At 46.4% G+C, this 26,638-nt stretch overlaps 1 protein-coding gene across 1 annotated transcript in view; it reads left to right on the plus strand.

Annotated features, from left to right (window-relative positions):
* Positions 1-1,574: 1,574 nt before the first annotated feature.
* nsd2 (nuclear receptor binding SET domain protein 2) overlaps positions 1,575-26,638 on the plus strand; it is a 62,551-nt gene continuing 37,487 nt past the window's right edge. Inside the window, exons 1-12 of the mRNA XM_090221493.1 lie at positions 1,575-1,756; positions 6,009-6,636; positions 6,878-7,109; positions 7,204-7,373; positions 12,770-13,150; positions 13,307-13,454; positions 19,005-19,348; positions 19,448-19,762; positions 21,126-21,252; positions 22,188-22,376; positions 25,264-25,443; positions 25,558-25,714. Of these exons, the coding sequence (XP_090077619.1) occupies positions 6,028-6,636; positions 6,878-7,109; positions 7,204-7,373; positions 12,770-13,150; positions 13,307-13,454; positions 19,005-19,348; positions 19,448-19,762; positions 21,126-21,252; positions 22,188-22,376; positions 25,264-25,443; positions 25,558-25,714 (2,852 nt within the window). The 5' untranslated portion in view covers positions 1,575-1,756; positions 6,009-6,027. The remainder of the gene's footprint in view (positions 1,757-6,008; positions 6,637-6,877; positions 7,110-7,203; positions 7,374-12,769; positions 13,151-13,306; positions 13,455-19,004; positions 19,349-19,447; positions 19,763-21,125; positions 21,253-22,187; positions 22,377-25,263; positions 25,444-25,557; positions 25,715-26,638) is intronic.

A 26,638-nucleotide genomic window follows, 5' to 3' on the forward strand; every position in this document is an offset into this window, starting at 1 on the left:
TCGACATCACCGCACGAAGGGGCAAAAACAGACTTTCCCCCATCGCGACGTCCCCCAAAGGCTAACTTGCTAGCCCCGGTCTGCTAACTGCTAGCTTGCCTGCCCCAGTCTGCTAACTACTAGCTTGCCTGCCCAGGTCTGCTAATTGCTAGCTCCTGCTAACTGCTTGCTTGCTAACCCGGTCTGCTAACTGCTAGCTTGCCAGCCCCGGTCTGCTAAATGCTAGCTTGCCAGCCCCGGGCTGCTAACTGCTAGCTTGTTTAGCCCCGGCCTACTAACTGTCTGAGTCGCCGTGTCCCCAGCCAGCCCAACCACTCACTGGACCCATATGTTCACCTGGCTTCGATGCCTCTTTCTAATATCAATATGCCTCATCCATTACTGTCCTGGTTAGTGATTATTGTCTTATTTCACTGTAGAGCCTCTAGCCCTGCTCAATATGCCCTAACCAACCATGTTGTCCCACCTCCTTGCACATCTACCATTCCAGTGTTTAATTGCTATATTGTAATTACTTTGCCACCATGGCCTATTCATTGCCTTACCTCCCTTATCCCTTATCTTACCTCATTTGCACTCACTGTATATAGACTTTTTGTTTTCTTTTGTTCTACTGTATTATTGACTATGTTTTGCTTATTCCATGTGTAACTCTGTGTTGTTGTATGTGTCAAATTGCTTTGCTTTATCTTGGCTAGCTCGCAGTTGCAAATGAGAACTTGTTCTCAACTAGCCTACCTGGTTAAATAAAGGTGAAATTAAAATAAAATAAAAATCACTGGTATCCCAAAACCTATGTCTATCAATGATATTAAAGAACATGTGAAGGGAGGAAAAGGCCTAAATGTTGATCAGTATGAAAGATGGTCAAAGTAGTGAAAGCCTATCAGTGCTGCTGAAGTTAGAGAAGCTTATGCCTGGGAAAGTACAGGTAGGATTCCTTAGTTTCAATGTTAGAGTATGTGTCCCATATGCACTGCAGTGTTTTCATTGCCAAATAATGGGACATGTTGCTGCTCAGTGTAAAGGAATGAAAAGATGATGGTGAATGTAGGAGCAATGTGAAGGTTAAGTGTTGTAATTGTGGGAGGGAACATAGTCTGGCAGGTGCTTCTGATGGTCTTGGAATGGTTTGGAGGCCTGTTCAGAAATCTGGTGCTCATGAATGTGCGACGTCAAAAGACACTTTGATAATGAATAAAGTTGACTTCATAGCTTTTATTGGTAAGGTTATCAATACGACTCAGGTTGTGGAAAGCAGAAATGCCAGGATAGAAGGGCATTGTGGCGACGGCAAAAGAGATATTGGGGGTAGTAGATGTTACGGTTGAAATGGTTGTTGACATGCTGAACAATCCTAAGGCTGGAGTGTTCCCGCATGATATAGATAAAGTTCAATGGGGTCGGGTGGAGGTTGTGGTTTAAACTAGGGATTTGTTTGGTTTTTAATTTTATTTTCATGGCAGATCATGATTGATCGTACATTCCAACACAGTAGGATGCGACATGAACATAAACGATTGTTTTGCGGACCGCCATGATATTGTAGAAGAAGAAACAGCAGCAGCAGAAGAAGAAGAAGAAGAAGAAGAAGCGTTACAGTTGCTCTCAACCAATCGGAAGTGAGTATTTTTCGCGCTGATTGGGACTCGAACTGAGTTTCCCCGCAAAGCTTTAAATTGAACGGAGTCGGCGTTTTCAAGATGATTCAAACTGACTATTTTCCAATTTGATAACTATTCGAGAAATTCAGCAGGTAATTTAACCAATTACTATGCGTATGAGAGGAGAACGCAACTGTGATCATCTTTCAATAAACGTGTCTGTAATTTAGCATGTCATAGGCACGTAGCTAGCTAATGTTAGCTGAATGTCAATCACTAATCTCGCTAACATGAACTAAGAAACTAGCTACTGTCACTGAGCACCGGTTAATTCCGATCGTTTTCTGATTCGTTTCACTAGCTATGTGAAGTAACAGAACATTGTCATTCTATATCTGTCATGGTTTAGTTGACTTAGCCAATAGCCAGGGACCCTAACTACATAGCTAGCTACGTTAGCTAGCTGTAACTCACGCCAGTTTTTAGTTGTCGCGTCACTATCTCAACATTTCTAATATTTTACCAGAGTGAGAATGTGGCGTCTGATGTGCTTGGTAATGCCTACTACTACTACTGTTGAAGTCTGTTAACTAGCTGGGCTTTCTCAAGTTTCCGCGGCTTTTCTCGGTGGATGATGCTGGCAGTTAGCCGTGGCTAATCAGTGAGTTATAACCATCTGGACCTTGCCTCTACTGATCATTAATTATTGGGACATGGCAGTAGCAAACGAGCCAACCAGAGTGCTTAGACAAATGTGATTATAACTAACCTCATTGTTCTGTGGCTTAGTGAGAACTTAACACGTTTTCTCGTTGCTAGTTAACGTTAGCTGCTACATTTTCAATCATGTGCGGGCGCCCACTAAGGCGCTTATCAGATCAGTTTGCGTTGGTTGATAAGTTTGGTAGCTAGTCAGCAAGTTATCGAGTTAAGCTACTCATCTAAACTGTTCTGATTTGAATGTGGAGCCATTTTAGTGAGTTAACGATGTGGTTTAGCTCTAATTTTATCAGACTGATGTATCGTCTAGTTAGTTGTTTGCTGAAGTCGACAGCAGACTAGAATTCTGCCAGCAGCGCACACGATGACGTCACCTTTCGTATGGTAATGCAGAAACCTTCAAAATAAAAGGCCATGTTTCATGACATTAATATGGATAACTCGTTGAAATCATATTGAATTTTAATCAATGGGCACTTTTATTGTGCCAAAAAGAAAATGCAGTAAGTCATTTGTGAGAAAATATATATATATATATATATATATGGTTTTAAAAATATCACTTTCGGCCGTGATTGGGACGTTTCATGAAATTGTAACAGGGCGGCGCGCAATTGTTCCAGCATTGGCCAGTGTAACCGGTGTGAAATTGCTAGTCAGCAGGGTGCGCGCTAATAGCGTTTCAATCGGTGACGTCACTCGCTCTGAGACCTTGAAGTAGTTGTTCCCCTTGGGCTGCCATGGCTTTTCTGGAGCGATGTGTAACGATGCTTCAAGGGTGACAGTTGTCTGTGCAGTGGGTCCCCGATTTGAGCCCAGAGGGACGGAAGCTATACTGTTACACCGGGGTAGGGCGTTATTGTAAATAAGATTTTGTTCTTAATTAACTGACTTGCCTAGTTCAATAAAGGTTACACACCACACTGACCAAAAAGTCGTTGTTCAGTCTTTCATTCTCAACCAGGACTTCATCATACATGTCAAGCAGTGAAGTTTCAGCTCTGTCTGTCCGTGTCCTCTTCCTCGGTGCGCACTGTCACTGTGTCCGTTTCCTTCTTGTCCAGTCATGTCTGTCCGTGTCCTCTTCCTCGGTGTGCACTGTCACTGTGTCCGTTTCCTTCTTGTCCAGTCATGTCTGTCCGTGGCCTCTTCCTCGGTGTGCACTGTCACTGTGTCCGTTTCCTTCTTGTCCAGTCATGTCTGTCCGTGGCCTCTTCCTCGGTGTGCACTGTCACTGTGTCCGTTTCCATCTTGTCCAGCCATGTCTGTCCGTGGTCTCTTCCTCGGTGTGCACTGTCACTGTGTCCGTTTCCATCTTGTCCCAGCCATGTCTGTCTGTGTCCTCTCTTCCTCGGTGCGCACTGACACGGTGTCCGTTTCCATCTTGTCCAGCTGTGTATGTAACATTTCACGTAAAACCTGTTTCTTGTCTGCATCGAAGTAGCAGTCCTTGTACCTAGCATCGAGCATGGTGGCGACACGGTAAAGAGAATGCCACCGACTCGCTTGTTCACAGCCTGTTGGCAGTTTTGTTGAGCAGGTGTTTCAATGCCATGACAGAGGGTATCACGTCTGCTGCAGACACAGTTGATGAATGTTCGAATGGAGTTAGCTAGTGTTCATGTGCCATTGAAATGGCATCAGCGGTATGACAACAAGCACATTCATGAGCATGTAATACTACTTTCCTCAGTACGACTTCCTCGACGACCCACTGTGCTGTCAGACTCGGCATGCTCATGGGGCTGTTATCCCTGGTCCAAATGTCTGTTTTGAAGCTAATAGCAGTGATGCTATTACTGTGTAACTCCGGTAGGGCAACATCGGAAAAATAGTGCACTTCGTAGTGTGTACCAGTGCTCGACCAGTCAGCGAAAGCCAACATCACCCACGACAGAACGGTTGATTGTCAAGGGTAATGAATTCCATTATCTTGTCGTTAATGGATTTCGTCTTTGAGTTGTCGCGCTGAAATGTTCTTACTCTTTCAAATGACTGCTGGACTTGTTGACTCCTCGATCCACACAGCAGACATTGGGCTATGTTAGGAAGGCTGTGTTATATAGGTATGCACGTCAGCTTTGACATCTGTGTTGCACATCGGGTCGATGTCGGCATTTTTAGCTAATATCGGCCGATTCCAATATCCCTAACTGGTATAAATAATACTTATTTGTAATATTGTATGTCAAATTATCCATTCATATTTCCAAACACTTGTACTGTACTAGAGTAAAAAAAAAAAAAAAGATCTGTATTTACAAAGTTGAATGCCTTTTCAGGAGTGCTCTTAATAAAATGTCAATCCTATTGTGCTGCAGGAAGAAGGGTAATCTAGAACAGCTGTAGTTGTGAATGTTTTCACCTGTTGATCAAGCTTGTTGCCAATTGTTTTGACTTTCTCGGTATTGTCATTCTGCAGTCTTTGTTTGAAAATTCCTATTTTGAGTCGATTAACAATGCCCTCTGGCTTTTCAAAATATTGTGCTACTACACAGTGTATGAACCAAATAAAACAGGTTCATCAACATTTTAATGTAGACAATGTGATATCTTCTAGACCAGTGGTTCCCAACTTTTTCTGAACCGTGGAACACCTTGATGTGATTTACAATTCTGTGGCACTCCTACAATTTCTCTGTGTATTTATTGATAATGACCTCCATCTCTCCATGTATTTATTGGTAATCATCTGTTTTCTCTAACAAATATTTTTTATTGCTTATCTTGGGCTCCAAGTGGTGCATTGCCTTATACCGCTGCATCTCATCGCAAGAGGCGTCACTATAGTACCTGGTTCGAATCCAGGCGGCGTAACAATTGGCCCAGCGTCGTCTGGATTTGGCCAGAGTAGGCCGTCATTGTAAATAAGAATTTGTTCATAACTGTCTTGTCTAGTTAAAAAGGATTTATTTGAAATATTTTCTTAGTTCCTTACCCATGATGGTTCATTTGTGTGTACACCTTTTTAAGAGCGAATCTAAATCAGAAAAAAAAAATGTAGCTGTGGTAAAATATGTTTTAGTTTTGAACAGTTTGGGCTACAGAGGAGTGGTTTTCTGTATTGAAAAGGTGCAACCGTGGACACGAAGCCACTCTGTTTGTTTCTAGAGCAGAGGCTGTGGTATAGCTAAGCCCAGAGCCATATATTAACAAATAAATTACTAAACCCTATCAGACTTAGTTGTGATAACTGTTTTTATAGACAAAAGTAAAATGATACAAATGACTTTGCTGGTGATGCGCACCCCTCAGGTGATGACAACAGCCTGAGCACACTGGACTGGAACCAACTATACAGATGGAACCATGTGTAACCATTGAATGTGTTATCTGACCAACTCTAGTGCTCCCAAGTCAACTTCACATGTTTATAAGTGAGGGTTCAAAAAATTAGTCAAGATTAGGAAAAGTTTTGCAGCACACCTGAGAGTTCCTCAAGCAGCACACCGGTTGGAACCATTGGTATAAATTCAGTCACACACCTGTGTGTATTTCCATTTCGAAGAGTAGATGTAAACATTATTTTGATAGTCTAGTTAATAGAATGACAACATTAAGTTTAATTTAATAATTAGACAGATCGAAACTGACTTTTAAAGTGGAAGTTTTTATTTAAGGTCCTTGTGCTTTGGACCATAAGGAGTAATTCATTATTTCTCTCCTTCCCCCTCTGTGCTGTAGCTGAGTGAGGTTGGATGGGATGGACAGTAAGGGACGGTCTGGGATGGACAGTACCAGTATGGGGCAGTCTCTGCCCTCGATGCCAGAGGCCCTCAACCCAGTCAGCATGAATCAGCTGTCTGAACCCCTGGGGGGGAGGATGGGTCGGGGTGGGGGTGATCTGGGGGCGGACCCGACCCTGCTGATGGACAAGGCAGCTGCCCAGTTGGCCGTGACGCTCCAGGACAGTGTTCTAAACAACATGGCTGCCCATGGTCATAACCATAACAACCACAGGCACGAGAGGCTGAAGGACCTGACGTCCCTCATGCTGAACGGCGACCAGGACAAGCTGCCCAAGCTGTGCCACCCTGAGCCCCCCACCCTGAAGGGTGCTGAGGCCCCCCCCTCCCACCCCAGCCCCCAGAGGAAGGCCACCTCCCCCGAGATTAAACTGAAGATCACCAAGCCGTGCTGTGGAGAGGGGCCCAACCTGCCTGTGGATACTGAGGGCTTCGTGGCTCTTGCCAGCAAGGAGGGGAGGAGAAAGAGAAGACCCATTAAACTCAAACACAGCTCTGCCTCTAACCCTGTTCCTGTGGAGGTGTCTGCTGCCAGTCAGCCAGAGGGCACTGCTGCCCCACAACAGGTGGGGGAGCTCCACTTCTCTAGTTCAATACAATGTTATTCTGTAGTAGACCATAAAAGAGAACATGAACTGTATCTTTATCTGCCTTAACACTTTGGATTATAGAAAGTCTTCTTGTTGCTCTATCAAGATGAACAGTAGATCAACTTCATCTTACACTCCTTGTGAGTCCTTGTTTCTGAGAGTCCTCCTGATTTCCAGCGTTGTTTTGGTTCTGACCGCGTGTTGTGGTTTCTCTCAGATCCAGCAGGCCAGTACTCTGGTGGAGGAGGAAGAGAGCCTGGAGGAGGAGGAAGAGAGCCTGGAGGAGGAGGAAGAGAGCCTGGAGGAGGAGAGCCTGGAGGAGCAGTCTATCCCTGTCCATGTAGGGTTCTCCGTGGGTGATGTGGTGTGGACCAAGGTGCCAGGTTATCCCTGGTGGCCCTGCATGGTGTCCACTGATCCAGAACTCAACACACACCTCAAACACAAAGGTACTACACACCTCAAACACAATGCAGTGTTGTACTACAGACACACACTGATCTTCCAGGTTCTGATATGGTTTTGCTCCTTTTATTTCCTCAGCAATTAACAGCCGGACAGCTGGAGTCATGTACCACGTCCAGTATTTTGGAGACACCCTGGAGAGAGGCTACATCTTTGAGAAGAACATGGTGTCATTCAGGGGGGAGGAGCAATATGTCGAGCTCTGCCATGGCGACATACAACCTTCCTCCCGGGTCGTCCAGGGGAAGGTCAGATGTGATTTATTTGGATCCCCATTAGTTAACACCAATGGGAACAGCTAGTCTCACTGGGGTCTCCATTAGTCCATTAGTCCAAACCAATGGGGACAGCTAGACTCACTGGGGTCTCCATTAGTCCACACCAATGGGGACAGCTAGACTCAGTGGGGTCTCCATTAGTCCATTAGTCAACACCAATGGGGACAGCTAGTCTCACTGGGGTCTCCATTAGTCAACACCAATGGGGACAGCTAGTCTTACTGGGGTCTCCATTAGTCAACACCAATGGGGACAGCTAGTCTTACTGGGGTCTCCATTAGTCCAAACCAATGGGGACAGCTAGTCTCACTGGGGTCTCCATTAGTCAACACCAATGGGGACAGCTAGTCTTACTGGGGTCTCCATTAGTCCAAACCAATGGGGACAGCTAGTCTCACTGGGGTCTCCATTAGTCAACACCAATGGGGACAGCTAGTCTCACTGGGGTCTCCATTAGTCAACACCAATGGGGACAGCTAGTCTTACTGGGGTCTCCATTAGTCCAAACCAATGGGGACAGCTAGTCTCACTGGGGTCTCCATTAGTCCAAACCAATGGGGACAGCTAGTCTCACTGGGGTCTCCATTAGTCCATTAATCAACACCAAGGGGGACAGCTAGTCTCACTGGGGTCTCCATTAGTCAACACCAATGGGAACAGCTAGACTCACTGGGGTCTCCATTAGTCAACACCAATGGGGACAGCTAGTCTCACTGGGGTCTCCATTAGTCAACACCAATTGGGACAGCTAGTCTCACTGGGGTCTCCGTTAGTCCACACCAATGGGGACAGCTAGTCTCACTGGAGTCTCCATTAGTCAACACCAATGGGGACAGCTAGTCTCACTGGGGTCTCCGTTAGTCCACACCAATTGGGACAGCTAGTCTCACTGGGGTCTCCGTTAGTCCACACCAATTGGGACAGCTAGTCTCACTGGAGTCTCCATTAGTCAACACCAATGGGGACAGCTAGTCTCATGGGGACTCCATTAGTACACACCAATTGGGACAGCTAGTCTCACTGGGGTCTCCATTAGTCAACACTAATGGGGACAGCCTGTCTCACTGGGGTCTCCGTTAGTCAACACCAATGGGGACAACTAGTCTCACTGGGGTCTCCGTTAGTCCACACCAATTGGGACAGCTAGTCTCACTGGGGTCTCCGTTAGTCCACACCAATTGGGACAGCTAGTCTCACTGGGGTCTCCGTTAGTCAACACCAATGGGGACAGCCTGTCTCACTGGGGTCTCCGTTAGTCAACACCAATGGGGACAGCTAGTCTCACTGGGGTCTCCGTTAGTCAACACCAATGGGGACAACTAGTCTCACTGGGGTCTCCGTTAGTCCACACCAATTGGGACAGCTAGTCTCACTGGGGTCTCCATTAGTCAACACCAATGGGGACAACTAGTCTCACTGGGGTCTCCGTTAGTCCACACCAATTGGGACAGCTAGACTCACTGGGGTCTCCGTTAGTCCACACCAATTGGAACAGCTAGTCTCACTGGGGTCTCCATCAGTCAACACCAATTGGGACAGCTAGTCTCACTGGGGTCTCCGTTAGTCCACACCAATTGGGACAGCTAGTCTTACTGGGGTCTCCGTTAGTCAACACCAATGGGGACAGCTAGACTCACTGGGGTCTCCATTAGTCAACACCAATTGGGACAGCTAGTCTCACTGGGGTCTCCGTTAGTCCACACCAATTGGGACAGCTAGTCTCACTGGGGTCTCCGTTAGTCCACACCAATTGGGACAGCTAGTCTCACTGGGGTCTCCATCAGTCAACACCAATTGGGACAGCTAGTCTCACTGGGGTCTCCGTTAGTCCACACCAATTGGGACAGCTAGTCTCACTGGAGTCTCCGTTAGTCCACACCAATTGGGACAGCTAGTCTCACTGGGGTCTCCGTTAGTCAACACCAATTGGGACAGCTAGTCTCACTGGGGTCTCCATTAGTCCACACCAATTGGGACAGCTAGGCTCACTGGGGTCTGACACATAACGAAAAATACATTACAGACAAAAGACTTTACCATTTCCATTTAAAAACAGGACCATGTAGTGTGCGTGTGCATCTATCAGTTCCACATACATGTCAGTTCATACACACACAAGTAGGTCACATGGGGGAGAGGTGTTGTGCCTTGAGGTGTTTGTCTTTTGAAACCAGGTTTGCTGTTCACCTGCGCCATGTTAGAAGGGAGTTCCATGCACTCATGGCTCTGTATAGTACTGTACGTTTCCTTGAATTTGTTCTGGACCCGGTTACTGAAAAGGTAGCATGCCCTGGTGGCATGTCTGGTGGGGTCAGTCTGGTGGGGTCAGTCTGGTGGGGTCAGTGCTGTGTGTAAGTTGACTATGCAAACAATTTGGAATTTCCAACATAATGTTTCTTATAAAAACAAGTGACGTGGTCAGTATTTCCTCAACTCTTAGCCAAGACAGACTGACATGCATAGTATTAATATCATCCCTCTGATTACAATGAAGAGCAAGACGTGCCTCTCTGTTATGGGGCCAGCTGCAGCTTAACTAGGTCTTTCCTACAGAACTGGACCACACGACTGGACAATAATCAAGATGAGGTAAAACTAGAGACTGCAGGACTTTGGAGTGTGGTGTCAAAAAAGCAGAGCATCTCTTTATTACGGCCAGACCACTTCCCATATTTACAACCATTGAATCTATATGTTTTGACCATGACAGTTTACAATCTAAGGCAACACCGAGTAATTTAGTCTCCTCAACTTGTTCAACAGCCATAGAATTCATGACCAGATTCAGCTGAGGTCTAGAACTTAGGGAAGATTTCTACCAAATATATTGCTGTTCGTTTTAGAGGTTCAGGACCAGTTTATTACTGGCCACCCATTCCAAAACAGACTGCAACTCTTTGTTAAGGGTTTCAGTGACTTCATTAGCTGTTGTTGCTGATGTGTAAATGATTCAATCATCTGCATACATGTACACACATGCTTTGTTTAATGCCAGTGGCAGGTCATGGGTAACAATAGAAAAGAGTAGAGGGCCTAGAGAGCTGCCCTGCGGTGCACCACGCATTACATGTTTGACATTAGAAAAGCTTCCATTAAAGAAAACCCTCTTTCTATTAGATAGCTCTGAATTCACAATATGGCAGAGGTTGAAAAGCCATAACACACACGTTTTTTCAACAACAGTTTATGGTCAATAATATAAAAAGGCTGCACTGAAATCTAACAGTACAGCTCCCACAATCTTCTTCTTATCAATTTATTTCAACCAATCAGTCATTTGTGTCAGTGCAGTACATGTTGAGTGCCCTTCTCTAGAAGCATGCTGAACGTCTGTTGTTAATTTGTTTACAGAGAAATAGCATTATATTTGATAAAACACAATTTCTTTCCCAACAGTTAGCTAAGAGTTGACAGCAAGCTGATTGGTCTAATGTTAGAACCAATAAAGGCTGCTTTACCACGCATGGGTAGCGGAATGACTTTGGCTTCCCGCCACGCCTGAGTGCAAAGTTTTCCAAATTCATATAAAAACATTTTTTTCCCTTATCTGCGTAAGTATTCAGACCCTTTGCTATGAGTCTCGAAATTGAGCTCAGGTGCATCCTGATTCCATTGGTCATCCTTGAGATGTTTCTACAACTTGTTTGGAGTCCACCTGTGGTAAATTCAATTGATTGGACATGATTTGGGAAGGCACACACCTGTCAATGTAATGTTCCACAGTTGACAGTGCATGTCCGAGCAAAAACTAAGCCATGAAGGCCTCCCGAGTGGTCCAGGGTCTGTCGCAGCTGGCCACAACCGGGAGACCCATAGTGCGGCGCACAATTGGCCCAATGTCGTTGTTCGGGTTAGGGGAGGGTTTGGCCGGCAGGGATGTTCTCATCTCACGCTAGTGACTCCTGTGGCGGGCCGGGTGCAATGCACGCTGACACGGTCGCCAGGTGTACGGTGTTTCCTCCCACACATTGGTGCGGCTGGCTTCGGGGTTAAGTGGGCATTGTGTCAAGAAGCAGTGCGGTTGGGTTGTGTTTCGGAGGACGCACGGCTCTCAAACTTCTCGCTCTCTAGTCGTCCGTATGGCAGTTGGAGCGATGAGACAAGACTGGAACTAACAATTGGATACCACGGAATTGGGGAGAAGTTTGGAACCACCAAGACTTCCTGGAGCTGGCCGCCCGGCCAAACTGAACAATCGGGGGAGAAGGGCCTTGGTCAGGGAGGTGACCAACAACCCGATGGTCTCTCTGACAGAGATCTAGAGTTCCTCTGTGGAGATGGAAGAACATTCAAAAGGACAACCATCTCTGCAGCCCTCGACCAATCAGGCCTTTATGTTAGTGGCCAGACAGAAGTCTATTCTCAGTAATAGGCACAGGACAGCCTGCTTGGAGTTTGCCAAAAGGCACCTAAAGGACTCAGACCATGAGAAACAAGATTCTCTAGTTTGATGAAACTAAGATTTAATTATTTGGCCTGAATGCCAAGCGTCACTTCTGGAGGAAACCTGGCACCATCCTTACGGTGAAGCATGGTGGTGGCAGCGTCATGCTGTGGGGATGTTTTTCAGCGGCAGGGACTGGGAGACTAGTCAGGATCGAGGGAAAGATGAACAGAGTAAATTACAGAGAGATCCTTTTATGAAGTCCTGAGCAGGTTATCAGACTGGGGCGCAGGTTCACCTTCCAACAGGACAACGACCCTACACACACATCCAAGACAGTACAGGCTTGGCTTTGGGACAAGTCTCTGAATGTTCTTGAGTGGCCCAGCCCAGCCCCTAACCCAGACCCGGACTTATGGACAATTCCATCGACCTCATGGCTTGTATTTTGCTCTGACATGCACTGTCAACTGTGGGACCTTTATATAGACAGGTGTGTGGCTTTCTAAATGTCCCATCCATTGAATTTACCACAGGTGGACTCCAATCAAGTCATAGAAGCATCTCAAGGATGACCAATGGAAACAGGAAGCACCTGAGCTCAATATTGAGTCGCATAGCAAAGGGAATACTTATGTAAATAAGGTATTTCTGTATTATTTTTAATACATTCGCTAACATTTCTAAAAACCTGTTTTTGCGTTGTCATTTTGTGGTATTGTGTCTAGATTTCTGCCGGAAAACATGTATTTAATCCATGTTAGTATAAGGCTGTAACTAGATGTGGAAAAAGTCAAGGGGTCAATTCTTTCTGATGGTAATACATTTGCTTGATAACGAAGTAGAACACTTGATTCTTATGATACAGGTGTTTGGAACATTGCGCTAAAACATTAATTCAAATTATTTCGATATTTTGTCCAGCCCTAACATTAACTATCTTCCACTAGTAATTCAGAGCTCTACTGTACTCTATTCCCAGAGTACCACTCCGTCCGTTCCTCGTAAGCTCCATGCCCAGTGGGTGGTGGGCATCACTCAGGCCAAGGAGGCTGCCAGCCTGGCCCTGGAGGAACGCCTGGTCAAGTACACCTTTACCCACGATAGTGACGGACCACACCTCAACCCCCGCGTGCTGGCTAAGCTTTACCCTGCTGAGCCTGGCCAATATCCTGTACCATCCAGGCGGATCCCCCTGCCCCCCAGCCCTGCCAACCCCCAGGCAGACAGCAGCACTTCCCTGGGGAAGAAGAGAGGAGGCCCCAGAAAAACAGATGGGAAACGGAAGCAGACTACTTTTACACAGAAAAAGAAAGATAACATGGTGGTCTCCCCTAAAGGACCAACACAGATGCCGTTTCAGGTCTGGAATAACTAGCATATACTGCTTCTTACCTCAATGTTTATGGTCTATGTAGTATGTTATTTACAGACCAATGTATTGACAGGTATAAAATGGTGTTTTCGGGTGTTTCTGCTGATCTTTGTTGTCCTAAGTTTTGAAGTACCGTGTTTGTAGGATGGCCTCGCCACCACCTCAGAGACTGAACTACTTGAATCTCAGAGCCAGAAGAGGTCCACACTGAGAACTGAGAAGAAGAGATCCAAAGTGGTTATTGTGACTACACACATTCCAGAAACCCCGTCACCTGCACCCACAGCGATAGGTAAGTTAGGGTCATATCAACATGTCCTCTGTTTCTCTGTGGTCAGTTTATAGGTATTATTTAGCTTATTGAAACTAGAGTTGTCAGCAAATGTGTGTTTTCTTCCTCTAGCTAAGAAGGTTCCAATACTAAAACACTTCCTATTTTTTGTCGTTCAGGTTTTGTAATTCTTTTGTTTACATCTGTTTGGTGTGTAATAAATATTTCAGATTTTATTTTTGATTTTTTCCTGTGAAGCACATTGCGTTGCATTCCATGTCTGAAATGTGCTGTTTATATAAAAATTGATTTGATTAAAGAACAGCTAAAGGAAGGTGGGCTGTTGTTGATATCAACTCGGTCCATTATTTCCATAGGGCCTCTTGTTGGGTTCTCAACAAACAGAGTAAAAACTCAAACGGATGACTAGGAAAAGCTCAAACCAAGTTGATTCACCCACTGGGTCAAACAGCTTTAAAGACAAAGACATGTTTATACATGCACATATCCTTATACCCGCATACTAGGAGGAGTCAACTCCCTGTACATCTAGACAGGCAATACATCTCTGCTAGTCAGGAACTTAATTGGTTCCTCTCACTGGTGTAGTCATGGCCCCGCCTCCTGCTAGAACCTATGGGCGTGGAAGTATATGTGTGTGTCATAGGACTGTTCCTTCAAACTTCATCTCACCTGACCTCGGGACGAATTCGTCACTCCTCCCAATCCACAGCTGTCCTACCTTATCAGTGACTGAAACCAGACTGTTGCCTTTGCCTCTCTCAGGAGCTATGAGATTTAACAATAACATGTTTTGGCAAATGGGTCTTCCAAATGGACAATGACCCCAAGCATACTTCCAAAGTTGTGGCAAAATGGCTTAAGGACAACAAAGTCAAGGTATTGGAGTGGCCATCACAAAGCCCTGATCTCAATCTTATAGACAATGTGTGGGCAGAACTGAAAAAGCGTGTGCGAGCAAGGAGGCCTACAAACCTGACTCAGTTACACCAGCTCTGTCTGGAGGAATGGGCCACAATTCACCCAACTTATTGTGGAAAGCTTGTGGAATGCTATCCGAAATGTTTAACCCAAGTTAAACAATTTTAATGCTACCAAATACTAATTGAGTTTATGTAAACCTCTGACCCACTGGGATTGTGATGAAAGAAATTAAAGCTGAAATAAATCATTCTCTCAACTATTATTCTGACATTTTACATTCTTGAAATAAAGTGGTGATCCTAACTGACCTAAGACAGGGAATGTTACTAGGATTAAATGTCAGGAATTGTGAAAAACTGAGTTTAAATGTATTTGGCTAAGGTGTATGTAAACTTCCGACTTCAACTGTATGTATGTATTACATGACAATTACAACAATACTGAGTGAACAATGAACACTTATTTTAACTTAATATAATACGTAAAAACAATTTAATCTCAAATAAAAAATGAAACATGTTCAATTTGATTTAAATAATGAAAAAACAACGTGTTGGAGAAGAAAGTAAAAGTGCAATATGTGCCATGTAAGAAAGCTAACGTTTCAGTTCCTTGCTCAGAACATGAGAACATATGAAAGCTGGTGGTTCCTTTTAACATGAGTCTTCAATATTCCCAGGTAAGAAGTTTTAGGTTGTAGTTATTATAGGACTACAGGCTAGTTAGGTTAACTAACAGAACAAGCTAGTTAACTACACATGGCTGATGAAATTACTAGGTTAACTCGTGAATATGTGAAGGTTGATGTTTTTTTATAAGATAAGTTTAATGCTAGCTAGCAACTTACCTTGGCTTCTTGCAGCCACAAGGTCTGTTTGATGCTGCACTCGCGTAACAGGTGGTCAGCCTGCCACGCTGTCTCCTCGTGGATTGCAATGTAATCGGCGTCCAGAAAAGCAGATTACCGATTGTTATGAAAACTTGAAATCTACCCTAATTAATCGGCCATGCTGATTAATCAGTCGACCTCTACTCTGGTGGCATGTCTTGTGGGGTATGTATGGGTGTCCGAGCTGTGTGCTAGTAATTTAAACAGACATATCGGTACATTCAGCTTGTCAACACTTCTTACAAAAACAAGTAGTGATGATGTCAATATCTCTTCCACTTTGAGCCATGAGAGATTGACATTCACATCATTAATGCTAGCTCCCTGTATACTTTTAAGGGCCAGCTGTGCTGCCCTGTTCTGAGCCAACTGCAATTTTCCTAAGTCCCTCTTTGTGGCACCTGACCACACGACTGAACAGTAGTCAAGGTGCGACAAAACCAGGGCCTGTAGGACCTGCCTTGTTAATAATGCTGTTAATTAAGAAGGTAGAAACTAGGGCCTAGTACCTGCCTTGTTAATAATGCTGTTAATTCGCTAAGGCCCTATCCTGGTCCGCACACGTCGCTAAGGCCCTATCCTGGTCCGCACACGTCGCTAAGGCCCTATCCTGGTCTTTGGCACCGGCTCTATGCACACACAAACACAAACACATTGATGCCACACACACACGCTCAGACATACACACTTTTACACTCTTGACATACGCTGCTGTGACTTGTTATATTATCTATCCTGATTGCCTGGTCACTTTTACCCCTACCTACATGTACATAAACTCAGAAAAAAAGAAACGTCCCCTCACTGTCAACTGTGTTTATTTTCAACAAACTTAACATGTGTAAATATTTATATGAACATAAGATTCAAGAACTGAGACATAAACTGAATAAGTTCCACAGACATGTGACTAACAGAAATGGAATAATGTGTCCCTGAACAAAGGGGGGTCAAAATCAAAGTAACAGTCAGTATCTGGTGTGGCCACCAGCTGCATTAAGTACTGCAGTGCATCTCCACCTCACGGACAGCACCAGATCCGTACTGTGAGATGTTACCCCACTCTTCCACCAAGGTTCCTGGACATTTCTGGGGGGAATGGCCCTAGCCCTCACCCTTTGATCCAACAGGTCCCAGACGTGCTCAATGGGATTGAGATCTGGGCTCTTCGCTGGTCATGACAGGACACTGATATTACTGTCTTGCAGGAAATCACCCACAGAACGAGGAGTATGGCTGGTGGCATTGTCATGCTGGAGGGTCATGTCAGGATGATCCTGCAGGAAGGATACCACATGAGGGAGGAGGATGTCTTCCCTGTAATGCATAGCGATGAGATTGCCTGCAATGACAACAAGCTCAGTCCGATGATGTTGTGACACAGCTCCCCAGACCATGATGGACTCTCCACCTCCAAATCGATCCCGCTCCAGAGTACAGGCCTCGGTGTAACGCTCATTCCTTCGACGATAAACACGAATCCGACCATCACCGCTGGTGAGACAAAACCACAACTCGTCAGTAAAGAGCACTTTTTGCCAGTCCTGTCTGGTCCAGCGACGGTGGGTTTGTGCCCATAGGCAATGTTGTTGCCGGTGATGTCTGGTGAGGACCTCTGTCCGCAATAGGCTGAGAGTCTGAGCACTGATGAAGGGGTTGTGTGTTCCTGGTGTAACTCAGGCAGTTGTTGTTGCCATCCTGTTCCTGTCCCGCAGATGTGATGTACCGATCCTGGGCAGGTTTTGTTATACGTGGTCTGCCACTGCTAGGACGATCAGCTGTCCATCCTGTCTCCCTGTAGCGCTGTCTTAGGCGTCTCACAGTACGAACATTGCAATTTATTGCCCAGGTCACATCTGCAGTCCTCATGCCTCCTTGCAGCATGCCCAAGGCACGTTCACGCAGATGGGCAGGGACCCTGGGCACCTTTCTTTTGGTGTTTTTCAGAGTCAGTAGAAAGACCTCTTTAGTGTCCTAAGTTTTCATAACTGACTTTAATTGCCTAAGCTGTTAGTGCCTTAACGATCGTTCCACAGGTGCATGTTCATTAATTGTTTATGGTTCATTGAACAAGCATGGGAAACAGTGTTTAAATCCTTTACAATGAAGATCTGTGAAGTTTTATTTGGATTTTTACAAATTATCTTTGAAAGACAGTGTCCTGAAAAAGGGACGTTTCTTTTTTAGCTGAGTTTATTACCTCAGCTACCTGGTAACCCTCACTATTGACTCTGTATCGGTACTCCTTCTATATAGTCTCCTTATTGCTATTTTATTGTTACAATTTCCTTTTTATTATTTAGCTAATTTTCTTACTTTTCAACTCTGCTTTGTTGAAAAAGGGCTCGTCAGTAAGCATGTCGCGGCTCGTCAGTAAGCATGTCGTGGCTCGTCAGTAAGCATGTCGCGGCTCGTCAGTAAGCATGTCGCGGCTCGTCAGTAAGCATGTCGCGGCTCGTCAGTAAGCATGTCGCGGCTCGTCAGTAAGCATGTCGCGGCTCGTCAGTAAGCATGTCGCGGCTCGTCAGTAAAAGCATGTCGCGGTAAGGTCTACTACTGATGTATTCGGAGCATGTGACACCATTTGATTTTGAAGTTGATGAAATATGAATTATGACTGAGGTCCTAAAATATCAAATCAAATGTATTTATATAGCCCTTCGTACATCAGCTGATATCTCAAAGTGCTGTACAGAAACCCAGCCTAAAACCCCAAACAGCAAGCAATGCAGGTGTAGAAGCACGGTGGCTAGGAAAAACTCCCTAGAAAGGCCAAAACCTAGGAAGAAACCTAGAGAGGAACCAGGCTATGTGGGGTGGCCAGTCCTCTTCTGGCTGTGCCGGGTGGAGATTAGCAGTGCTGTAAATATCCTGGAGGGCAGGCAGCATGCCCATATTGATGCGTTGGGCACCACCCTCTGAAGAACCATGTGGTTGCTGTACCAGGCAGCGCCGCACCATTGAGAGCATTCTGTTGGGCACCACCCTCTAAAGAGCCATGTGGTTGCTGTACCAGGCAGTGATGCACCATTGAGAGCATTCTGTTGGGCACCATCCTCTGAAGAGCCATGTGGTTGCTGTACCAGGCAGCGATGCACCATTGAGAGCATTATGTTGGGCTTTATCTGTTGAAGTTTATGGGTCTTATGGGCCAATAGCAAATTTCTTCAGGAGTTGGGATATGCAAAAAACGTCTTTCCAATTCACGTGTGAAATAAGACAAATATAAGCACCCATCAAATGATTATTATTTGTAGTCAACTTCATTCTGAAGATGTCGGTGGTCGTTAACCATCTTGATTCTATGTTTAGCAGAGATCTGTGTATAAATGTCAAAAAGCATCATTGCTGTTTTCTTTGCTTTAATAAATAATGAGCTTTTTGAAGTGCAACTTAAGTAATGCTGGTTTTGGGAAACCCACTTGAGGAGATTTAACGATGCTCCTACCAAAGTGCTAACGATGAATTTATCCCTAAATCAATTGTTGTTTCATAACCTCCTCCTAGGGGTATGCCGACATGGCCATACTCGTAATCGTATCTGTAAATTGACAGTTGATAATCGGATGATACTTGTGATTGGGAAGAAGTGTTTTTAATATGCTTAAGTACATGTTCGCACAATACCTCCCTGCACGTTCTCGCTGCAAACAAATGTAGATGTAGATACTCATTGTAGATACTCATTTTGTCCAACGACTTGGCACACCCCTATCATCTCCTGTCTCTGTTTGCAGGTAGGAAGGAATGTCAGAAGCAGCAGCCTGGTCAACAGCCCGGTGAACGAGCTCTAAAGGAGACCGAGGAGAAGGACCTACAGCCCGGTAAACAAGCTCTAAAGGAGACCGAGGACAAGGACCAACAGCCCGGTGAACGAGCTCTAAAGGAGACCGAGGAGATGGACCAACAGCCCGGTGAACGAGCTCTAAAGGAGACAGAGGAGATGGACCAACAGCCCGGTAAACGAGCTCTAAAGGAGACCGAGGAGAAGGACCAACAGCCCGGTAAACGAGCTCTAATGGAGACAGAGGAGAAGGACCAACAACCCAAAAAGAAACCTAGAGTAGGTGACAAACAGAAGGTGAGTTAAAAATTAGTGGCACTGTTTATTCCTGGTATGTTGCCTTTAGATGTCCCTGTGAGGATGAGTCTGATCTTCCTCTCCTAACTCAAACCCCAGGCTGTGGCAGCAGAGTCTTCCGCCCCCACGAAGAAGAGAAACAGAAAGAAAACTGAGACACACGTTAAAGGATTCACTAGGTCTAAATCACCAGAGAAAGAACCAGAGAAGATTAAGCCAATCAGGAAGAGGCAGGACTTGGCCATCCAATCAGCAGCTTCCCAGGCCAAGAAGAGGAAGCGAGCAGCAGCCAGTCCTGAGCCAGAGGGCTCTTTCAGTGAGGAGCGTCCAGAGTCCCCCAGTGACAGCATAGACCAGGCCAGCGGGGCCAAGAAGGCAAATGGAGGAGGCCCCAAGAAGGAATCTGTCTGTCAGGTGACTCTAGAATGTCCCTCACATGGCACCACGTCCTCTCCAGCCTGCTCACACACCTACAAACACACACCGTCAGCAACACATTGAAACTCCCCCCCCAACCCAGTCCCATTGAAACTCCCCCCCCCCAACCCAGTCCCATTGAAACTCCCCCCCCCTCTAGAATGTCTCCACTCATCTCCTGCGGCTGGGTTGGGGGGGGGTTCAATGGGGCTGGGTTGGGGGGGGGGGTTTCAATGGGGCTGGGTTGGGTGGAGTTTCAATGGGGCTGGGTTGGGGGGGGTTTCAATGGGACTGGGAGTTTCAATGGGGCTGGGTTGGGGGGGGTTTCAATGGGACTGGGAGTTTCAATGGCACTGGGTTGGGGGGGGGGTTTCAATGGGGCTGGGTTGGGGTTTACATGGGGCTGAGTTGGGGGGGGTTTCAATGGTGCTGGGTTGGGGGGAGTTTCAATGGGGCTGGGTTGGGGGGAGTTTCAATGGGGCTGGGTTGGGGGGGAGTTTCAATGGGGCTGGGTTGGGGGGAGTTTCAATGGGGCTGGGTTGGGGGGAGTTTCAATGGGGCTGGGTTGGGGGGGGGGAGTTTCAATGGGACTGGGTTGGGGGGGGGGAGTTTCAATGGGACTGGGTTGGGGGGGGGAGTTTCAATGGGACTGGGTTGGGGGGTGGGAGTTTCAATGGGACTGGGTTGGGGGGGGGAGTTTCAATAGGACTGGGGGGGGGGGGAGTTTCAATGGGACTGGGGGGGGGGGGGTTTCAATGGGACTGGGTTGGGGGGGGGGGGGTTTCAATGGGACTGGGTTGGGGGGGGGGGTGAGTTTCAATGGGACTGGGTTGGGGGGGGGGGTGAGTTTCAATGGGACTGGGTTGGGGGGGGGTGAGTTTCAATGGGGCTGGGTTGGGGGGGGGTTTCAATGGGGCTGGGTTGGGGGGGGGTTTCAATGGGACTGGGTTGGGGGGGGGGGAGTTTCAATGGGACTGGGTTGGGGGGGGGGAGTTTCAATGGGACTGGGTTGGGGGGGGGGAGTTTCAATGGGACTGGGTTGGGGGGGGGGGGGGTTTCAATGGGACTGGGTTGGGGGGGGGGGAGTTTCAATGGGACTGGGTTGGGGGGGGGGGAGTTTCAATGGGACTGGGTTGGGGGGGGGGAGTTTCAATGGGACTGGGTTGGGGGGGGGGGAGTTTCAATGGGACTGGGTTGGGGGGGGGGAGTTTCAATGGGACTGGGTTGGGGGGGGGGAGTTTCAATGGGACTGGGTTGGGGGGGGGGGAGTTTCAATGGGACTGGGTTGGGGGGGGGGAGTTTCAATGGGACTGGGTTGGGGGGGGAGTTTCAATGTGTTGCTGACGGTGTGTGTTTGTAGGTGTGTGAGCAGGCTGGAGAGGACGTGGTGCCATGTGAGGGTCAGTGCTGTGGGTCCTTTCACCTCTCCTGTCTAGGATCCACCCTGAAACCACAGGACAAGCTGCTTTGTCCAGACTGCACCTCAGGTAAGAGCAGGGTCATCCTGTCTGTAGCACCTCAGGTAAGAACAGGGTCATCCTGTCTGTAGCACCTCAGGTAAGAGCAGGGTCATCCTGTCTGTAGCACCTCAGGTAAGAACAGGGTCATCCTGTCTGTAGCACCTCAGCTAAGAGCAGGGTCATCCTGTCTGTAGCACCTCAGCTAAGAGCAGGGTCATCCTGTCTGTAGCACCTCAGGTAAGAGCAGGGTCATCCTGTCTGTAGCACCTCAGGTAAGAACAGGGTCATCCTGTCTGTAGCAGCTCAGGTAATGACTGGTTAACCCCATCTCTCTGTATCTCTCCAGTGTTAACCGTGACTCCGTCTCTCTCCAGTGTTAACCCTGGCTCCGTCTCTCTCCAGTGTTAACCCTGGCTCCGTCTCTCTCCAGTGTTCACCCTGGCTCCGTCTCTCTCCAGTGTTCACCCTGGCTCCGTCTGTCTCCAGTGTTAACCCTGGCTCCGTCTCTCTCCAGTGTTAACCCTGGCTCTGTCTCTCTCCAGTGTTAACCCTGGCTCTGTCTCTCTCCAGTGTTCACCCTGGCTCTGTCTCTCTCCAGTGTTCACCCTGGCTCCGTCTCTCTCCAGTGTTAACCCTGGCTCCGTCTCTCTCCAGTGTTAACCCTGGCTCCGTCTCTCTCCAGTGTTCACCCTGGCTCCGTCTCTCTCCAGTGTTCACCCTGGCTCCGTCTCTCTCCAGTGTTCACCCTGGCTCCGTCTCTCTCCAGTGTTCACCCTGGCTCCGTCTCTCTCCAGTGTTAACCCTGGCTCTGTTTCTCTCCAGTGTTAACCCTGGCTCCGTCTCTCTCCAGTGTTAACCCTGGCTCCGTCTCTCTCCAGTGTTAACCCTTGCTCCGTCTCTCTCCAGTGTTAACCCTGGCTCTGTCTCTCTCCAGTGTTAACCCTGACTCTGTCTCTCTCCAGGGGTGCACCAGTGTTTCAGCTGTAAGCTGTCGGAGGGGGAGGTGCATCGCTGTAACGTGCTGCACTGTGGGATGTTCTACCATGACGCCTGCGTCCGCAACAATACCCTCACTGTGTTTGACAACAAGGGCTTTCACTGCCCGCTTCACACCTGTATCAGCTGCCACTCCAAACCCAAGGCTACCAAGGGTACGAGTACCCTATATTTGCCCCCTAAACCCCAACTCCAAACCCAAGGCGACCAAGGGTATGAGTACCCTATATTTGCCCCCTAAACCCCAACTCCAAACCCAAGGCTACCAAGGGTAAGAGTACCCTATATTTGCCCCCTAAACCCCAACTCCAAACCCAAGGCTACCCAGGGTGAGGCAGACTGGGACCCTAAACGCTAACCCTTCCCATGAGTTTATTTATAAGTATAAACTGGGTGGTTCAAGCCCTGAATGTTGATTGGCTGACAGCTGTGGTATATCAGACCGTATACCACAGGTATGACAAAACATTTATTTTTACTGCTCTAATAATTTTGGTTACCAGTTTATAATAGCAATAATAATAATAGCAATAAGGCACCTCCGCATTACGTCGTGCATAAGAACAGCCCTTAGCCGTGGTATTTTAGCCATATACCACACCCCCTCGGGCCTTTTTGCTTAAAGATACCACATGAACATTTGACTAGTTGTCTGAGGTTTGTCTCCCGGTGTATTTTAGGTCAGGTGTATTGATATAATGTTGTATTATCGGTCAGGTGTGTTAATATAATGGTGTATTATCGGTCAGGTGTATTGTAGGTCAGGTGTGTTAATATAATGGTGTATTATAGGTCAGGTGTGTTAATATAATGGTGTATTATCGGTCAGGTGTATTGTAGGTCAGGTGTGTTAATATAATGGTGTATTGTAGGTCAGGTGTGTTAATATAATGGTGTATTATAGGACAGGTGTGTTAATATAATGTTGTATTGTAGGTCAGGTGTGTTAATGGTGTATTATAGGTCAGGTGTGTTAATATAATGGTGTATTATAGGTCAGGTGTGTTAATATAATGGTGTATTATAGGTCAGGTGTGTTAATATAATGGTGTCAGGTGTGTTAATATAATGGTGTATTATCGGTCAGGTGTGTTAATATAATGTTGTATTGTAGGTCAGATGTGTTAATGATGTATTATAGGTCAGGTGTGTTAATATAATGGTGTATTATAGGTCAGGTGTGTTAATATAATGGTGTCAGGTGTGTTAATATAATGGTGTATTGTAGGTCAGGTGTGTTAATATAATGGTGTATTATCGGTCAGGTGTATTGTAGGTCAGGTGTGTTAATATAATGTTGTATTGTAGGTCAGGTGTGTTAATGGTGTATTATAGGTCAGGTGTGTTAATATAATGGTGTATTATAGGTCAGGTGTGTTAATATAATGGTGTATTATAGGTCAGGTGTGTTAATATAATGGTGTATTATAGGTCAGGTGTGTTAATATAATGGTGTCAGGTGTGTTAATATAATGGTGTATTATCGGTCAGGTGTGTTAATATAATGTTGTATTGTAGGTCAGGTGTGTTAATGGTGTATTATAGGTCAGGTGTGTTAATATAATGGTGTCAGGTGTGTTAATATAATGGTGTATTATAGGTCAGGTGTGTTAATATAATGTTGTATTGTAAGTCAGGTGTATTATAGGTCAGGTGTGTTAATATAATGTTGTATTGTAAGTCAGGTGTGTTAATGGTGTATTATTGGTCAGGTGTGTTAATATCGTGGGGTATTGTTGGACAGGTGGGTTAATATCGTGGTATATTGTAGGACAGGTGTGTTAATATTGTGGTGTATTGTAGGACAGGTGTATTAATATCGTGGTGTATTGTTGGACAGGTGTGTTAATATTATGGAATGGTGTATTGTTTGGCAGGTGTGTTAATATCGTTGTGTGGTGTATTGTAGGTAAGCTGATGTCAGGTGTGTTAATATTGTGGTGTATTGTTGGACAGGTGTGTTAATATCGTGGTGTGGTGTATTGTTGGACAGGTGTGTTAATATAATGGTGTATTGTAGGTAAGCTGATGTCAGGTGTGTTAATATCGTGGTGTATTGTAGGTAAGCTGATGTCAGGTGTGTTAATATCGTGGCGTATTGTTGGACAGGTGTGTTAATATAATGGTGTATTGTAGGTAAGCTGATGTCAGGTGTGTTAATATCGTGGTGTATTGTAGGTAAGCTGATGTCAGGTGTGTTAATATCGTGGTGTATTGTTGGACAGGTGTGTTAATATAATGGTGTATTGTAGGTAAGCTGATGTCAGGTGTGTTAATATCGTGGTATATTGTAGGTAAGCTGATGTCAGGTGTGTTAATATCGTGGTGTATTGTTGGACAGGTGTGTTAATATAATGGTGTATTGTAGGTAAGCTGATGTCAGGTGTGTTAATATCGTGGTGTATTGTAGGTAAGCTGATGTCAGGTGTGTTAATATCGTGATGTATTGTTGGACAGGTGTGTTAATATAATGGTGTATTGTAGGTAAGCTGATGTCAGGTGTGTTAATATCGTGGTCTATTGTAGGTAAGCTGATGTCAGGTGTGTTAATATAATGGTGTATTGTAGGTAAGCTGATGTCAGGTGTGTTAATATTGTGGTGTATTGTTGGACAGGTGTGTTATTATAATGGTGTATTGTAGGTAAGCTGATGTCAGGTGTGTTAATATCGTGGTGTATTGTAGGTAAGCTGATGTCAGGTGTGTTAATATAATGGTGTATTGTAGGTAAGCTGATGTCAGGTGTGTTAATATCGTGGTGTATTGTAGGTAAGCTGATGTCAGGTGTGTTAATATCGTGGTCTATTGTAGGTAAGCTGATGTCAGGTGTGTTAATATCGTGGTGTATTGTTGGACAGGTGTGTTAATATAATGGTGTATTGTAGGTAAGCTGATGTCAGGTGTGTTAATATAATGGTGTATTGTAGGTAAGCTGATGTCAGGTGTGTTAATATCGTGGTGTATTGTTGGACAGGTGTGTTAATATAATGGTGTATTGTAGGTAAGCTGATGTCAGGTGTGTTAATATCGTGGTGTATTGTAGGTAAGCTGATGCGTTGCCTGCGCTGTCCGGTGGCGTACCATACAGGAGAGGTGTGTGTTGCGGCTGGCAGTGAAATGTTGACCCCCACCACCATCATCTGCACCAACCATTTCTCACCCAAGAAGGGCTACAGCCACCACTCGCATGTCAACGTCAGCTGGTGCTTCGTCTGCTCCAAAGGTCAGTATCTACTTCTCTGTAGAACGACAGTAATATTGAAGACTGCTGCTGGAGTCCAAGCAGGAGAACATGTTGCCTTGTGCACTAAGTTAGATACTGTTTGTCATCCTGTAGGTGGTCAGCTCCTGTGCTGTGAGTCGTGTCCAGCAGCGTTCCATCCAGACTGTCTGAACATCGCCATGCCGGAAGGCAGCTGGTTCTGTAACGACTGCCGGGCCGGAAAGAAACCCAAATACAGAGACATCATCTGGGTCAAACTGGGAAACTACAGGTCAGTGCAGAGACCTGGCCAACTACGGGTCAGTACAGTGACCATGGCCAACTACGGGTCAGTACAGTGACCATGGCCAACTACGGGTCAGTACAGTGACCATGGCCAACTACGGGTCAGTACAGTGACCATGGCCAAATACGGGTCAGTACAGTGACCATGGCCAACTACGGGTCAGTACAGTGACCATGACCAAATACGGGTCAGTACAGGGACATGGCCAACTTCGGGTCAGTACAGTGACCATGGCCAACTACGGGTCAGTACAGGGACATGGCCAACTACGGGTCAGTACAGTGACCATGGCCAACTACGGGTCAGTACAGTGACCATGGCCAACTACGGGTCAGTACAGTGACCATGGCCAACTACGGGTCAGTACAGTGACCATGGCCAACTACGGGTCAGTACAGTGACCATGGCCAACTACGGGTCAGTACAGTGACCATGGCCAACTACGGGTCAGTACAGTGACCATGGCCAACTACGGGTCAGTACAGTGACCATGGCCAACTACGGGTCAGTACAGTGACCATGGCCAACTACGGGTCAGTACAGTGACCATGGCCGACTACGGGTCAGTACAGTGACCATGGCCGACTACGGGTCAGTACAGTGACCATGGCCGACTAAGGGTCAGTACAGTGACCATGGCCGACTACGGGTCAGTACAGTGACCATGGCCGACTACGGGTCAGTACAGTGACCATGGCCGACTACGGGTCAGTACAGTGACCATGGCCAACTACGGGTCAGTACAGTGACCATGGCCAACTACGGGTCAGTACAGTGACCATGGCCAACTACGGGTCAGTACAGTGACCATGGCCAACTACGGGTCAGTACAGTGACCATGGCCAACTACGGGTCAGTACAGTGACCATGGCCAACTACGGGTCAGTACAGTGACCATGGCCAACTACG

The sequence above is a fragment of the Oncorhynchus mykiss genome, chromosome 25 (genome assembly GCF_057628025.1).
Source record: "Oncorhynchus mykiss isolate SJ-2025 chromosome 25, ASM5762802v1, whole genome shotgun sequence".
Taxonomy (NCBI): domain Eukaryota; kingdom Metazoa; phylum Chordata; class Actinopteri; order Salmoniformes; family Salmonidae; genus Oncorhynchus; species Oncorhynchus mykiss.